Consider the following 16801-nt stretch of genomic DNA (forward strand, 5'->3'; position numbering starts at 1 on the left):
GTTTTGTTTTTTTCTTAGACAGAGTCTCACTCTGTCGCCAGGCTGGAGTACAGTGGTGTAATATTGGCTCACTGCAACCTCCACCTCCCAGGTTCAAGTGATTCTCCTGCCTCAGCCTCCCAGGTAGCTGGGACCATAGGCACGTGCCACTACGCCCAGCTAATTTTTGCATTTTTAGTAGAGATTGGGTTTCACCATGTTGGCCAGGATGGTCTCGCTCTCCTGACCTCGTGATCCACCTGCCTCGGCCTCCCAAAGTGCTGGGATTACAGGTGTGAGCCACTGCGCCTGGCCTGAATCATCGTTTTCTTTAGTGTTTACTTGCTGTTTGTATTTTGAGTCCCAAATTCTATGTATTTTTAATACCTGTTTGTTAATACACAATTTAATTTATTGGTCTCTATGGAATCCTTAGATTTCTTTCAAGTTAACTATAACTTTCAAGTTAACTGTTTCAAGTTAACTGTTAACTTTCAAGTTAACAGTTCTTCTATAGTTTTAATAGAAAATACTGTTCTATGTAATTGATTTAATGTTTCATTTCCAACCACCAATATATTATATACAGATTCAAATGATGGCTTAAGAAAACACCTTTTATTATTAATATAATATGTTTTTTAAAGTTCAAGACTGAGATGATATTTCTCTTCTTAGGGATAGCTGTGTTACAAATGCCACTTCATCTATATTAAGATATATTGATAACTTAGATTAAATAGAATTATTTTTGAAATTAATGCTTTTGTTTTATCGTAGAGTGAAGGTTTGGAAATAAGCAAAGAAACCAAAGACAAACGATTGGAAGATGGTTATTTCAGAACAGGTAATATCTGCTTTAGTAAAATGGCTTTTATTTTTGTGGACTTACTCCTAAAGTACTTTTAAGTTCTTTTCAGATGTTAAGCATCTTGAGGATTACAGTTACCAGTGTCCTCCAGGGTTTTATGTGTGCTGTGTTGTAGTACTTGCTTTTATTATTTGACCCAAGTAGGATTTCATATCACAGATTGGTTCACTCGCTGGTCGTTCTCCCTCCTTCCGCTCCATCTGCCATGCTCTTGTTGATGCTTCCTGATAGTCTGCCTGCACTGCCTTCTACTGGATGGGCTTAGCTCCTCTCCGGTCTCAGCTCACATGACAGGCCAGGATCTGTGCTTCAGGCCCCTTCCCCCCTCTCCAGCATCACACCTGTGTTGAGATGTCCACTGACATAGCCTTATACCTGGCGGCCACATAGTCGCCTACCACGAGCATCTGTGACACCCACATTTCTGTATTGGTCACCAGTTTTTGCTGACCCTATCCATCTAGTCGCCTAAGCCTAACCTTGGGAGTCACCCTGAAGACCGCCCTCTTCTTACTGTCCATTAGCACAAATCTGTCCGTTTTTCATCTGAAAGCCTTGAGTCACCCTGTCTGTGAGGGGCAGTCTGCCCTGTGCCTCCGATTCAGAGCCAGGGGAGGGACTGCATCTTGCTGTGGCTTTCCTGTGGCTCTCTAGAGCCACTGCAGTTACTTTTCTAAAATGTAACTAGAATCCTGAGACCTTTTCGTTATCCGATCCCTTAGCTCCCACCCACCTTCACGTCTGTGACTTTCGCTCGCTCGTTCTCTCCAGCCCTGAGACTGTTGCTCCTCTGATGAAGGCCCCACACTCTCCGCACAGCCACATCTCTGGCCATTTTCTCTGCCTGAAATGTTTGGTCAATTATGTTTCCTTCTAATAAATGCTTTTTCACCTTTAATCTGCCCATTTAGTGGCCCCTCTTCCCTGCTCTTCAGACCCCACGTGGGCGCCTTTGCTGTGTGATTGTGTCGTTCCTTAGCTCCGTCCTGTGTGCTCCCCCTGGAGAGGGAGGGGCTGTGTCTCTCCTGCATGTCCTGTAGTTAACAGGGCCTGTCACTTGGTAGACACAGACTCAATAAATAACTGTACATTTCCTTTTGCTTAAAACAAATGAATGCTTCTCTTAGTATTAGGCAAGAGCGAATATTGCTAAATTGATATTGTAGGTCTATAGGATAGATAACATTTTTAAGCCCTTTCTAGAGCGGTTCTACCTTTGGTAGGTGTCATTCAGCCATTGCTAAAAGGCTTGCACAATAACCCTGGCTACTTTCTTTATAGTTTTGGTGGATGAATGATTTTTATATTTGGGCTGTATCTTAGCCCATCTCTAGAAATATACACAAAATCAGCTGAGTATCCCAGACATTTATTACCCCATTACCTGTCACTTATTAAATTTCTGAGAATAGTGTGTTCTAGATTGCGAAAGTAGCATGGGAAATAGAGACAAATATATTAAATATCTCTATAGTAATTTGAAGAAAACGATCATCTAAAATATCAACTCATGTTCTTAGAACGAGAAGAGAACTTCTGGATCATCAGCCTGGGACCTTGTGTCATCAAACAGAACTAAAGAGCAGCTGATCTTTTTTCAACTGAATGTAGAAAATTCTGCTTCCTTTAGAAGTCTTTGTTAATGGAATTGTGTGTGAGGAGCTTCCTTGACCCTCTCGGTAGCAAAACAATTATAACTGGTGAAAATTTTTTTAAAAAACTTTTAAATCTGTGAAAATTGTCCTAAGGGCTTGCAGCAAATGGAGGAACATTTATTCATGAGAATCTCCCAGATCTCAGGGAGGGAACCAGGACCAGCCTCATCACCCACACCACCCCAGCTCAGGGAGACAGAAGCTCTGCGCTGTGCAGGTACAGCCTGGACTGTACCTGGACTCTCCTGCCAGTTTCTAGTCTAGGGCTGTGGCATCTCCCCAGGAAGGTCAGGCTGCCAGCATCTGTCCTTACCCCCAATTCTGTTGCAGAAGCTCTGTTCCAGACAAGAGCAGCTGATGAATCTGGGCAGAAGTCTGCCCCAGGCACAGCAGGGTGAGAATACTCGGCCCTGATCACCGATGCCCCAGCTCGCTGCCCCAGTCCAGCAGCAGAAACCAGCCAAGAAAACCAAGGACTTGGCTGGGCACAGTGGTTCACGCCTGTAATCTCAGTACTTTGGAAGGCCAAGGTAGGCGGATCACCAGCTCAAGAGTTTGAGACCAGCCTGGCCAACATGGTGAAACGTATCTGTAGTAAAAATACAAAAATTAGCCAGGTGTGGTGGTACATGCCTGTAGTTCCAGCTACTTGGTAGGCTGAGGCTGGAGAATCGCTTGAACCCAACCCAGGAGGTGGAGGTTGCAGTGAGCCAAGATTGCACCATTGCCTTCCAGCCTGGGCGACTCTGTCTCAAACAAAACAAAACAAGACAAAAACCAAGGGCTACTGCCACGACCAGTGCTCTGATCCTAAAGCAAGGTGTCACTCCAAGAGCAGGGGGGCTGCTGTCCTTGCCAAGGACCCAGAGCAGTGGTGCAGAGATTCTGCCCAATGGAGAGGCAGGTCAGAAGAACAGAGAGCTCTGTAGTTCTCCCTAAAGAGGGATGACTTACTTGAACCAGAATGTAGGGCAGTTCAAGCCTAAGGGTGCTGCGGAATACACTGGAAATTTTAGTGTTAAGCAATTAGAGATGGTAGCTACACTTAAGCAATTAGAGATAGTAGCTACAGAGAGGAAATCTGATCCCAGTGGAAGGTTTAACAGGGAGAACTAGGGAAAGAGATGCTAGTAAGAGCCTTCTTGGAGTGCAAACAAGCTGCTGTTGAAACAGGAAAAGTTCCCTCATCCGCCTTTCAGGGCGTGTCTGGGGGTGTGGCTTGTTTCTTTGGTACCCTGCTGCTCAAACCCCTAGGGGAGCATGCAGAAGGGCTGCTGTGAGGCTCTGACCCCAGGGCAGTGTCTAGGGCTGAATGTTTACAGCTCCGAGGCCCCAGTGTGTGCGTGTTACAGGGTGCTTTTTTAGTTTAGCTGTCCATAGGTGGCTTGTGTTTGTTAGCTCAATGGAGACCCCCTGCCTTTGTTTTTTTTTTTTGTTTGTTTTTTTTTTTTTTTTTTTTGAGACAGTCTCTCCCTCTGCCGCCCAGGCTGGAGTGCAGTGGTGCCATCCTGGTTCACTGCAACCTCCACCTCCTGGGTTCAAGCGATTCTCCTGCTTCAGCCTCTCGAGTAGCTGGGATTATAGGCACGTGCCACCACCCCTGGCTAATTTTTTGAATTTTTGGTAGAGATGGGGTTTCACCATGCTGGCCAGGCTTGTCTCCAGCTCCTGACCTCGTGATCCACCCACCTCGGCCGCCCAAAGTGCTGGGATTACAGGCGTGACCGACCGTACCTGGCCATTAGACCCTCTGCCTTATCACAAGGACAGAGGCTTTCTGTATCCCAGGGTTTCTTGCCTTGGTGTACCTGAAGAATTGGATCACTCGTGGGCTTGGAGAAGGAGTGCCAGGTTTTATTGAGTGGAAGTAGCGCTCGGCAGATGGGAGAGCCAGAAGGGAGACCATTTTGCCCTGGAGTCGGGCTGCTCAGTGGCCTAGGCTCTCCTCCGACTGCCCCAGCCACATTCTGCGTCTTTCCGCCTGTTGATGGCCCGACGGTATCCGCGGGTGTGCTCTTCTGCCCGCGTGCTCCCTTCCCCTCTACGTCCAGCCGCTTGTGTGCCTGCCTGCTAGGGTCTCGGGGCTTTTGTAGTCACATATAGGGGCGTGGCAGGCCAGGGTGGTCTTGGGAAATGCAACATTTGGGCAGGAAGACAGAAATACCTGTCCTCACCTAGGTTGGTGGGTGCAGGCCCGAGGGTGGAGCTCCAGCCAGGGCTCATGCCCTTCTCTACCCAGCACTTCCCTGTTGCACTTCCCTATCGCCAAGACTGGCCCTGGAGAGGGGCTTGAATTTAAATTGGATCAGACTGGGTAGCAACCTAGGCGTGAAGGCATTGGCAAGAACAGTAGACCATCAGCTGGCCATCAGTGGAGAGCCGAGGGTTGATGGGGTGGGGGTTAGAAGAGAAGAGCGTGATAGCTAAGAATGTCTTGTGGAAGAAATACTAGTTCTATTTCAGTGGGTTAAAGCTGTGAGACGGCAGAAGAACCTTCTGCAGAGACCCAGTGGGAGAAGGAAAGGGCCACTGCTCAGGCATGGCAGGCAGAGGGAAGCCACGAATGTAGCCTTGGCCGTCCCTATCAGTGCCAGGAGTGTGGGTTCCAGTCATTCTGGTAATTTCCGGAAGTCTTGAGTCTTCTTCCCTTTTCTTCCCTCTCCTACCCAGCGCTTCTGAGAGGCAGTTCCTGTAATGATTTGTGTCCCTTCCGGAGTATTCTTTGCATAAATAACAGTATCTGGATATGTTCTCTAAGAACAACGCATCATCACACACAAATGATATGCCCTATAACCCACTTTTACATCTCTTTTTTTCATGGAACCCAATGCCTGTGAAATACGGAACATGAACTTGAAATGTTTTAATAGTGATAATATGCTGAGTACCCGTATCCACCCTCCAGCTTAAGATGTGCCAATTCAGCTGTCCTCCCCTAATAGCTTCTCTTCTCTTCTCCTTCTACCCAAAGCTATCCCCTAATAGCTTCTCTTCTCCTTCAGTTTTCACATTCGATATAAATATCTTTCTGTAGTCTACAATTTGGTTTCTTCCCCCTCACAATTGTGAGATTCATCCATGTGGGGGTGTGGGTTTACGACTCATTCTTTTTCACTCCTGTATGGATGGATTCTGTGGATAGCACAATCTGTTCTCTGGTCATAAAGTTTGTGTCCATGTTTTTGCCGTAATAAACACGGCTGCTTTGAACACTTACGCACATGTATGAGAGTTTCTCTACAATATAGACTTAGGAAGAGAAGCAAATCTTCAACTGCATTATCTTCAACTGTTTCTTCATTAATTATTTATTTATTTATTTATTTATTTATTTATTTATTTATTTAGAGATGGAGTCTTGCTCTGTCGCCCAGGATGGAGTGCAGTGGCACAATCTTGGCTGACTGCATCCTCTGCCTCCTGGGTTCAAGCTTTTCTCTCCACCTCAGCCTCCCGAGTAGCTGGGATTACAGGCGCAAGCCACCATGCCTGACTTAATTTTTGTATTTTTAGTAGGGACGGGGTTTCACCGTGTTGGCCAGGCTGGTCTCGAACTCCTGACCTCAGATAATCCACCTGCCTCAGCCTCCCAAAGTGCCGGGATTACAGGTGTAAGCAACTGTGCCTGGCTTATTCTTTTTATTTTTTTTTCAGTCATTTAATTGGCTGCCTAGAATTCCCTTGTATCAGCATATTGTAATTTATTTGGCCAGGCTCCTAGTGATGGATACCTAGGTTGTTTGCAATCTTTTACTGCAGTGTATATACTGTTCTTATACGTGGGAGACGACAGATTGCTGGGTGAGAGTGTTTTGATGAAGCTAGTTATCATTTGGTAATCATTTTTCTAATTAAATGAACTCATCAGGTGACAGTATTCAGTGTCACATTGGTTAAAATGTTCCAAGTTTTGCAATATTTTTAAGCTCTGAATCCCCTGTGCAATTCAATATTCAATAATAATTTTTGGTAGCACCTACCTGCTACCCCAGTCCAGCACCAAGTATGGACAGACTTCTATGAAATAAGTTTATTAATGATTTTTGAATAAAAGCATTACTTTGGAAGCTCATAGGTTCAACATTTACAATATAAATTAGTACAAGCCTGCTCTGCTGTGGTTTTTCAATCTGAATGTACCTTATCAATCTAATTACTCTGCTGTGAGACTGGATGGTGGATTGCATAATGTGACAGCATGTGATCAGCAAACTACGTCCCATGGGGCACATCTGGCCCTCCACGTGTTCTTGAATACTCTGTGATCTAAAAACATTTTTTAAGTCTTTTTCTTTTTTTATTTTTAAATGGTTAAAAAAGTAAAAAGAATACATTGTGATATGTGAAAATTATATAAAATTCAAATTTCTGTGTCCATAAAGTTTTTTTGGAAGACAGCCATGCTCATTTTCTAATGTAGTGTGTGTGTGCTTCTGCTCTCCAACAGCAGAGATGAGTGAGTAGGTGCAGTAGAGATGAAGGTCATGCTCTCCTGGCTTCGCACTGCTGCTTAGAGTACTGCAAATCACAATGATGCATTTATAATTGGACAGTATTTTGAGAGCCACACATATCATGGCACTGTGACTTAAAAAAATTACAAGTACTTATCCATCCTCAAAGCAAGAAAAGTTGTGGCTTTTAACACAGTAGAATGTGGGTTATTTTACAAAATTGTTGGCAAGTCATTGTAGTTATTGTACAGTTACGTGAGAGCTGTATGTTATTAGGCTAAATACAACGATATTCCCAACTCACAGGAAAGCAGTGGTCAGAAAAGTTGGAAAGTTTAGAATGGAATATCTCATCACAGCAGAATTTTTTCACTAAAAATACAAATGAGGCTGTTCCCAAAGTGATATTTCAAGTGGCTCATTTTTTAGCTAAGCAAGAAAAACCACTTACCAATCATGAGTTAATTAAATCATGTTTAGTAGCAGCAGCTGAGAAAGTAAACTTATTTAAGGATAGGAGGTTTTCAGCAATAACAATTGCTTGAAGACTTAAGGACATTGGGAGCAATATCAGTAGTCAAAAAGCAAAGCAGATTATTTTGAGTGTTTTTCTTGGCTCCTGAGGAGTTGATGGAGTTGTCACTGGTACTGCTCAATTGTTACTTGGAATCAATGCCAAGGTTGAAGAGACTGAAGAGTTGGCCCCTGTAAATAGTCAGTTTGGAACAACTACAGAGAAGAGTATTTTCACACAGGCTGAGAAAACACAAATTGAGTAAAACCTGAAGTAGAATCTGCTAAGATGTGCTACAACAAATGGTGGTAAATATATATATATGGAGAAGATGGCTTAGTTGCATTAATTTATAAAGCTTGAGAAAAATGTAAGGTATTTAAAGCCTATGGTTATTTATTTTATTATTCATCAGCCAGGTACTTTGCAGAAAAGATGTGAATGTGTCATATGTCATTGAACCAAAGTGTCAACAGTGAACCTTATTCACTCTCATGGACTTAGCCATCACAGATGCTGTGAATTTTTGTCAGAAATAGGAACTGAATATCCTGACTTGCCCTGCCACACAGCAGTTCAGTGGCTTAGCAGTGGTAAAGATTTACTGCAGTTTTTTTGAGTTCAGGACCAAGATTGAAATTTTTCCAAATGAGAACTTCCCTCAACTATTATCGCTTTGAAAATTCATTTTTCCTGGACTGGGCATGGTGGCTAATGCTTGTGATCCCAGCACTTTGGGAGGCCGAGGCAGGTGGATCACTTGAGGTCACAGGTCCAAGACCAGCCTGGCCAGCATGGTGAAACCCCATCGCTAATAAAGATACAAAAATTAGCCAGGTGTGGTGGCACACGCCTGTAATCCAAGCTTCTCGGGAGGCTGAGGTGGGAGGATCACTTGAACCTGGGAAGTGGAGGTTGCAGTAAGCTGAGATTGTGCCATCACACTCCAGCTTGGGTGACAGAGTGAGACTATCTCAAAGAAAAAAAAAGAAAATTAGTTTTTGCTGCACACTTAATATTGTTCTTGATTAATTCAACCTAAAATTACAAGACAAAATGGTGCTTATATGCAAAACTTACATTGCAGTAAAATCATTTTAATGACAGTTAACATTGGACTTGAAGTACCATCAAGCTCTTTATACATTTCTCATGCCGTCAAAAGTTAAAACAGGAAGCAAGATCTCCATCCCACACAAATTTATAGCAGATGCCCTTTCCAAGCTCCAGCTATAGTCCCAGCACTGGTTTTGGACCTCAATACAAATGAAAGAGAAATTTCCATATCTCAAAACCCATTTAATTGAGGAACTTCACCTAAATCTCAATTGAAAATTTTTCATCTGCAGTGTAATAATACACCAGAAGGCTAATAATATACCAAAAGGAAAATCGAATCGAATTCCATAAATGCCTCCCAAGGGATGCATGTGCCCCAGTAAAATCGTGTATTTGTGGATTGATACCAGTATTAGGCAGCACCTAGGCTGTGTGAAAGAACGTTTCAAAGATGTATATGAAATATCATTATAAATCAGCAATAACAAGGGAACATTTGCAGTCAGTTTTGATTATAGGGAACATTAACTTTGAACCTCAATTCAGTGAAATGTTATACTCCCGAAAGGAATTATGTTCTTCTCCTTGGTATACCTAGATTACCAAAAACTATATATTGTATTCAGTTATCATTATATATTGAATTTCCACCTCAGATTTGTGAAAATTTGTTTTCTCTCTTCCTGTATATATTACCCTACATAGTAATCTCAAACTTCCTCTTGGCCCACAAGGACTGTCCTTTATAGAAAAAGTTTACCAACCCTTGGCTTAAAGGAATTTGGCCCACGATGAACCATTTTCTTGTCACTTTTCTGACATTTTTTGGTTTTGTTTTAAGATGGATATTATTCCTTATAGAAAGAAAGGTGGTACAGAGTACATTACCTTGTCTGGTTCTTGGTCTTTATTTTTATAGGAGAGCCTATTTTAGCTTATCATTATAATGGAGTTTTATATTGAACTGTGTAGAGGAGGTGTTATTTCTTAATTCCTTCTAAATGTGCCTTTGGAAGGAATACACTTGTATTGAGTCCCTGCTCAAGGTAAACAACTGTGTGCATATTTAATTCACAAATCAAAATTTGTTATTGACTTAACATTCAAAGCAGTCAGAGTGCGTAATGGTACAGATTATATTTTGGTAAGATTTAGGTAAATCACAATTTACAAAAAACCTATAGGTTAAAACATTGTTGATGTAAGAACAAATATATTTTTGTTTTTTAATTTGTACTGAGAAAAAGTATAGCTCTGCCTAATTAAGTAAATTGCCTGTGAAGTTTTTAAATATGCACTTCTTCATGAAAACTATAAAAGCTGAACAAAAGTAGAAAGGCGGCGGAAAGAAATTACCCCTGCCCTGTCAAAAGACGTCGACTAGAAATATTTTGGTGTATTCCTTTCCTGCCTTTACTCAGTGATATTTTATGTTTGCTTATCTCAGCGTATCCAACAAGTATTGATTTTTATTTTGAAGGAAAATTTGAGAATGGTGTTGCAGAAGGAATGGTGGATCCAAGTCTCAATCCCATTTCAGCCTTTCGACTTTCAGTTATTCAGAATTCTGCTGTTTGGGCCATTCTTAATGAGGTAAGCATATATCAAATCAGTGAAACAGCTTAGAAACTACATTTTTATTATGTTTTTATTTTGTATTTAAGGCCTTTTTGGAATTGAGAATTAACAGCTTTATCATACCTTTTATGATTTTGTATTTCAGATTCATATTAAAAAAGCCACCAACTGATCATCTGCTGAGAAACCAACACATTTTTTCCTGTGAATTTGTTAATTAAAGATAGTCAAGCATGTATCTTTTTTTTTTTATTTCTACTTGAACACTACCTCTTGTGAAATCTACTGTAGATAAGACAATTGTCATTTCCACTTGGAAAGTGAATCTCCCATAATAACTGTATTCGTTTGAAACTAAGCTGCCCTCCGATTTTAGCTTGACTCAAACATTTTTCAATTATGACAGCCTGTTAATATGACTTGTACTATTTTGGTATTATACTAATACATAAGAGTTGTACATATTGTTACATTCCTTAAATTTGAGAAAAACTAATGTTGCATACATTTTATGAAGGGGGTACTTTTGAGGTTCACTTATTTTACTATTCTAGACCCTCTTTTATAGATTATCAGGGATTATATATATAAATATATAAATATACATAAAAATGTTATGGAATTAATTTATTAGAAACACTTAAGAAGTACATATTTTTGTGCAGTAGATTTTTGAATCGATACTTTTTTTGAAAACCAGTTACCTTGCTTTTTTAAGTTCTTTCTATATTTTTCTTTGGAAATGCAAACATTACAAATCAATGCCATTTTTCAAATGCACTGCCATTTAAGATTGATTATAGATGGATTTCTTAACTGAAGTGCTTTTATAATCACAGTGACTGAACAAAATATTTTCAAAGACATTTGTCATTCCTTAAAGCCAAGATTTTAAAGACTAATGTCCTTCCTGAGGGTTACTTTACTATACTGTGTATGGTGTATAGCCACAGAAAGTCAGTCTGATAAATTTTCAATGTGTTAGTGTGATGCATTCAACCCAGATTATTGTAGACTTAACTTACTATATTTCCTCTGATATGTAAAATGACAAACTCTTCTTTCCTTTTTAATCTTTGTCTTTAATCCATGAATTAGGTGCATTATCTCCTGTTGATTCTTTTATATCTGCACTCATTTTATGAGTTCTGACAAATGTTTTCTAGGTGTTGTTATTGTATGAGTCATACTTGGTATAATTTTAAAGAAAAATTGTAATATTGTTTTTTGGCAAAATATATTAGTAGTAGTATATTTTCCAAAATGATTTCATTGTAGTATGAACTGATAAGTGAGTCCCGTGTCCAGGAGAGTGTATTTATTACTCTTAAACATGCAATTCCAAATGATATTACTGCTATAAACAAAGAATATTACCGGTCTCAGCAATCAGTGATCTTTATAAAACTAGTTTTAAAAAATGATGAATTGTCGGCCAGGCGTGGTGGCTCACGCCTGTAATCCCAGCACTTTGGGAGGCTGAGGTGGGTGGATCACGAGGTCAGGAGATGGAGACCATCCTGGCTAACACGGTGAAACCCCGTCTCTACTAAAAATACAAAAAAAAAAAAAAAAAAAAAAAATTAGCCGGGCGTGGTGGCGGGCGCCTGTAGTCCCAGCTACTCAGGAGGCTGAGGCAGGAGAATGGCGCGAACGCGGGAGGCGGAGCTGGCAGTGAGCAGAGATCGCGCCACTGCACTCCAGCCTGGGCAATGGAGCAAGACTCCATTTCAAAAAAAAAAAAGATGAGTGATCAACACCAGTTCCCAGCCAGTCTCCTGGACACACTGGGGTGCCACAAGTGGGTTGCAGGTTGGTTGCAGATGGGCAGAGATGGATTCTGCTGAGCTTTCAGAGTGGCCGCCGGCTGGGGCCTAGCGCTGGGGCAAGGTTCCAGCTGGCTGCCTCTATCCTGGGGGAGCTTCATCTAGTTACCCAATGTGCTGAACCAACAGCATCAAATAGCTTCATTTCCTGTGCAGTGTTAGGAAGTACAAACGTTTGGAAACACTGATACAGTACAATTACTTCCATCACTCCATGTTGTTACAATTTTTAGCTACTTTTCTTGATTGAAAAGTCAATCACGTTGCCAAAAATGATTTTTATGTCAGTTTAAGGCCAGTTGAAATTTTTTTATTAGGATGTTTTAAATTTACTTTTTACTTTCTTGAATTTTTTTCTTCTCAAATTTCCTTGGCCCAGTGCCCACAAGCAAATTTCATTCAAAAACAGCAATAACCTTTCATCATAAAATTTTGCCACCAGCTTGGCATACTAAATGCCCGCAAAAATAACTGAGTAACCAGAGGTAAAAATCCGTGCAGGTGGGCTTAGGAGTCCCCTTGGATCCCTGGCTCCTCAGTTGCCAACTCTGGTTTCATGAAGAAAGACCATGCTCTGGAAATCTAGGGAGGAGAAAGTTAGTGTAGCACCTGGTGTGACTTGTTACAACTTCTTTAAAGACAGTCTGCCTGGCTCGCTTTTTCCTGTTTTCACGCAGTTTCCCTCCCAGCATCAGCCTACCTGTTCCTAAGAAACTCATTCTTGTTCCCAAGACTCCTTTTAGTCAAATCTTTCCTATCATTCCTGGACTTCCTTGTACTTCCCTCCCCATGAATCTACCAGTGCCTAGGGTGGGCCAGGCACAAGGCAGGTGGCCAGTTAGCATCTGGATGTGGGACCAGTTTTTCCAGCTGCCCTCCCCTTTCTCTCTCTTTTTTTTATTATTATTTTGTATTATTTTTGAGACAGGGTCTCGCTTTGTTGCCCAGGCTGGAGTGCAGTGGTGCTCTCACAGCTCACTGCAGCCTCGACCTCTGGTCTCAAGCGATTCTCCTGCTTCAGCCTCCCAAAGTGCTGGGATTATAGGTGTATGCCACCATGCCCAGCCCGCTTTCTCTTTCTTAACTCCCTCTCCCTGCTGTTGTTGCCATACTCTTGCATACACAATTAGCTGTCTAGTTTTGGACTGTTTGTGGATAAGTTTGTGTGTATGGTGTGTGTTGTCTCTCTCACCAGATTTCAGGTTCCTGAGGCGAGCCTGCAGCTCATACTGCTCATCTGTCCTCTCCTGTGATGGGTGCTCAGGGCCTCTCAGTATTAGTTACTCCCTCCGTCCTGCCCAGTTCTGCACTCAACTAGTAGAAGCAGCCATCCTTTCCCCAGCAAGAAATTGTAGTGGTCGCCCTTAAGAGCAGTGTGAGGGCAGAAGATTAAGGGAGGGGAAGAGTCCCTGGAACTGGAAGAAGGTAAATACTCTGCCTTGAGAGGGCACTGAACCATTTTACCAAAATAGGAAATGGAAAAAGTGTCAAGGGTTGGGACTAGTTTTAAAAACACATACAGCCAGTAGACACATGGGCGCTGTTTAAATAATTTTTTTTTTTACTTGGTTCTGCCATCGCATGCACTAGTGACATTCCAAGTACTCAGTGGCCATGTGGGACTACTGACCACCACACTGGACACCACGGATGCAGAACTTTTCCGTCGCCACAGAGAGCTCTGTTGACCAGTAATGTGTCCAGAGTGCTCGTTATGAACAGTTTAGAAACCACAATTAATACATTCTCCTTATGAGGTTAAAAGCAGACATGGGAATAGAACATAACGCAAATGATGATGAGTATTTTGGGTGAGAAGAGAAAGCCGAGGACCCATTTCTAGAATTCTAAGATGTAAGATTTCTTAAGTTCTTTATCTTAGTCTCATGCATTCTCCACATCATGCACTGTACCATACTGTGTACCATACTGTGTAGTCAGAACAGACAATGTGATTGAAAAGCTTTGGAAAAAGTTAACACAAAGGATTATTTAGCACATAGGCTGTAGATATGTATGTGTGTATTTATTCAAGTATTGGAGATGGTTGAATACCTTTGAACAAAGTGTATAGCTTCTCAAATCAGTGGTTGCACTAGTTAATAATTAGGTGTTATAAAACTATAAGCAAAATTATGAAGGCCTTTAAAAAAATCTATCATAATAATGAAAAAGAGGTTGTCTCCCAACAGTGCTGTCCCTCAAAGAAAAGATTGGTTATGTGGAAACAGCACATTTGGAGATTGTTCTAGTCAATAGCAGTGTATATTTGTGGTACGCAAATTTCTAAGAATGACCCCTACTGACACCCCTGCCAATGACCTTGTATAATATCCTCCCCCTCTGAGCATGGGTGGAACCTGTTTGATCCGTAATATCATGTTATGTAGCAAAAGGAAGACTGTCTGGGGGTGGCTAATCAAATCTCGTGACTCCTTTAGAAGCAGAGTTTCCTCGGGCTGGTAGCAGAAGTCAGAGACAAAGCAGAAGGACCCCAGGCACCATTGCTGTTTTAAGCAGAAGGACCCCAGGCACCATTGCTGTTTTAAGGTAGGGGGGCTGCATGAGAAAGAATGCACGTGGCTTTAAGGAGCTGAGAGAGGCCTTGGCTGTTAGCCAAGGAGCTGGGAACTACAGTCCTACAGCCACGGGAACTGAATTCAGCTCATTCATGGGCTTGGAAAGGCACTCATCTCCAGTCTCCAGGTAAGACCCAGCCTGGCCAACACTTTGAGTCCAGCCTTGTGAGACCCTAAGCCGAGAACTCAGTTAAGCCTGCTTGGACTTCTGACCTACAGAACTATCAGATAATGACTCAGTGGTGTTTTAAGCTGCTAAATTTGTGGCAAATTTGTTATGTCGGAATAGGAAATGAATACAGTATTTTGAAAGAGGTAAAGAGGAACTCTTCGTACTTGATTCCCTGTAGTACGCTGGATCTTTCTTGGTAAATGCGTGAATAAAGTCGTCAGTAGCAAGTCATGTACCTGGACTTCGTTGGGGATGTTCTCCGCCAGAGATCTGTTCGTCTTCGTTGGATGTTTGTTGGCAAAGTTGCAGCATCTTACTGGGTAGCGTTTTGTAAAGGAACTGCTAGAATGAGACTATAGGAATAGGACTGCAACAGTGTACAATGAATCTTTTTTATTTCTAGAAGAGGTGTTACTTTATGCTGATTTAGACTGCTCTGAGCCTGTCAGAAGTAAATTCAAGAATGATTAACTGGTATTTTAGATATAACATTAAGAGCAAAAACAACCTTTGCTTTGTAGAGATCAGATAATCTGTTTATCGAGGGACTTAATTTTTTTTAACCAAAACTTAGTTTCTCTTCTTATCATCTAGAACAGATCAAATCCTGTATGGGCCAGCCAAATGTTTGCAGTTTGAGAATGTTTTGCAAATGCCTCTCTGCTTCCAAGCCATTAATAGCGAATGAAGTTTTATTTTGTCCATTAATTTTTGTGCTTATTTTTACTGTATTGCCATGGCCTTGATACAAGTAGAACTAAAAGAAAGAAAATGAGAGGTTAAGACTGTCAAAAGTTAAGAAATGTGAGTCATAATCATACCTTAATGTTTTAAGGAAACTTTATCCAATCCAATCCCTTTATAGAAAAGGAACTTTTTCAAGCTATGTTGCAATATTTACAGTGTGTAAAATTTTGTTTGACTTTGGTAGTTGTGCATTTTAAATTATTGATCTTATATGCTACGATAACTAGTATGCCTACTTTCTTTAGTGCATGTGATCATACAGTGCTAAAAAGATATTTTTTAAAGACCCAAACAAACTGAGGATTTTCTTACACGTATCTGTATCAACACCTATATATAAACTCCTCTCTTCTTACCTGAAACACTCCTTCACCAGTTTGGGCACTAACTAGATCCTTTTCAAAGGAACAGACAGGAGCGAGCGAGCTGGCACTCCAGAGTGCGTCTGAGCTGAGAATTTAGAAGACCTTATTCAGGAAAGGAAACTGAGCATGGACGGGAAAGCACTTTGCGCAAAGTATCATTCCCACTGTTAACGCTGCAGTAAAAATTGTACAAAAAAAAAAAAATAGTGGTGCTAACATTGTTCTAAAATGAAGATTGTTTTGTTGTGGGGAATACTGTAATACGTTTGGGCTTTAGGGAGGCTGTGTTGTGTCACTTGCTCCCAGTTGTTTCGTTGTATTAATTAGCAAACTGTCCTGGAACCGAGGGTTTGGTACTTTTGCTTGATTAGCATTCCATTATTTATTTGAAATGCTCAGTGTTTGCTCAAATTTGGTGAAAATATCTTTTGAAGACATATTCTCTGAGCCTTAAAAACGGCTGCTATCGACAGTACTGTAAGATGCACTGCCAGTAGATTTGATGCTTTTCATTTCAGTGGAGGCAGTAATGTTTTCTAAGAAAGATTTAGAAATCAGCATAACTGTGTTTCATTTATGGAATGAAAAAACTGAAGTGTCCCATTCAGAACACTTTGGAAAGGTTATCTTTGCATTAGGTGATGTTTCTGGAAGCATCCCTCAGAGAAGCTGCCTGAGGAATCTCCTTGCCAGGTTGTACCAGCTTTTTTTTTTTTTTCCTTAAATGTATTGTATATATTTTCCTTAAAATGTCTTCATTGGCTGAATGATTCGTATCTGTAGTAATATTTTAGGTACTTGTTGGATTTTTAAAGGAAGATTATTTATTTTCAGATTTGCTGCTATAATTGAAAACCTAATAACTGGTCCTGTTGATTGTGCCTTTCATCACTGTTTTTCTGTGCCACGACCGTTCATGCGTATTTGAAATAAAGAAGTTTAAAAAGCCATGTTGAATTCAAGATTCCTTCTAATAAAAACAGGTAAAACTTAATGAGT

General features: G+C 41.1%; 1 protein-coding gene across 6 annotated transcripts in view; it reads left to right on the forward strand.

Moving 5' to 3' along the window:
* The window catches only part of MGAT4A (alpha-1,3-mannosyl-glycoprotein 4-beta-N-acetylglucosaminyltransferase A), a 127816-nt gene extending 111064 nt beyond the window's left edge, over positions 1-16752 (forward strand). For 2 of the 6 annotated variants that reach the window (XM_030921762.1, XM_030921763.1), the window contains exons 14-16: positions 760-826; positions 10016-10128; positions 10259-16752. In XM_030921762.1, the coding sequence (XP_030777622.1) occupies positions 760-826; positions 10016-10128; positions 10259-10285 (207 nt within the window). In that variant the 3' untranslated portion in view covers positions 10286-16752. Of the gene's footprint in view, positions 1-759; positions 827-2835; positions 3049-10015; positions 10129-10258 lie in introns of those variants that run through there. The other 4 variants (XM_030921760.1, XM_030921761.1, XR_004054465.1 and 1 more) reach the window with 3 other exon arrangements.
* Positions 16753-16801: the final 49 nt, after the last annotated feature.

This window comes from Rhinopithecus roxellana, chromosome 17 (assembly GCF_007565055.1).
Source record: "Rhinopithecus roxellana isolate Shanxi Qingling chromosome 17, ASM756505v1, whole genome shotgun sequence".
NCBI classification, from domain to species: Eukaryota; Metazoa; Chordata; class Mammalia; order Primates; family Cercopithecidae; genus Rhinopithecus; species Rhinopithecus roxellana.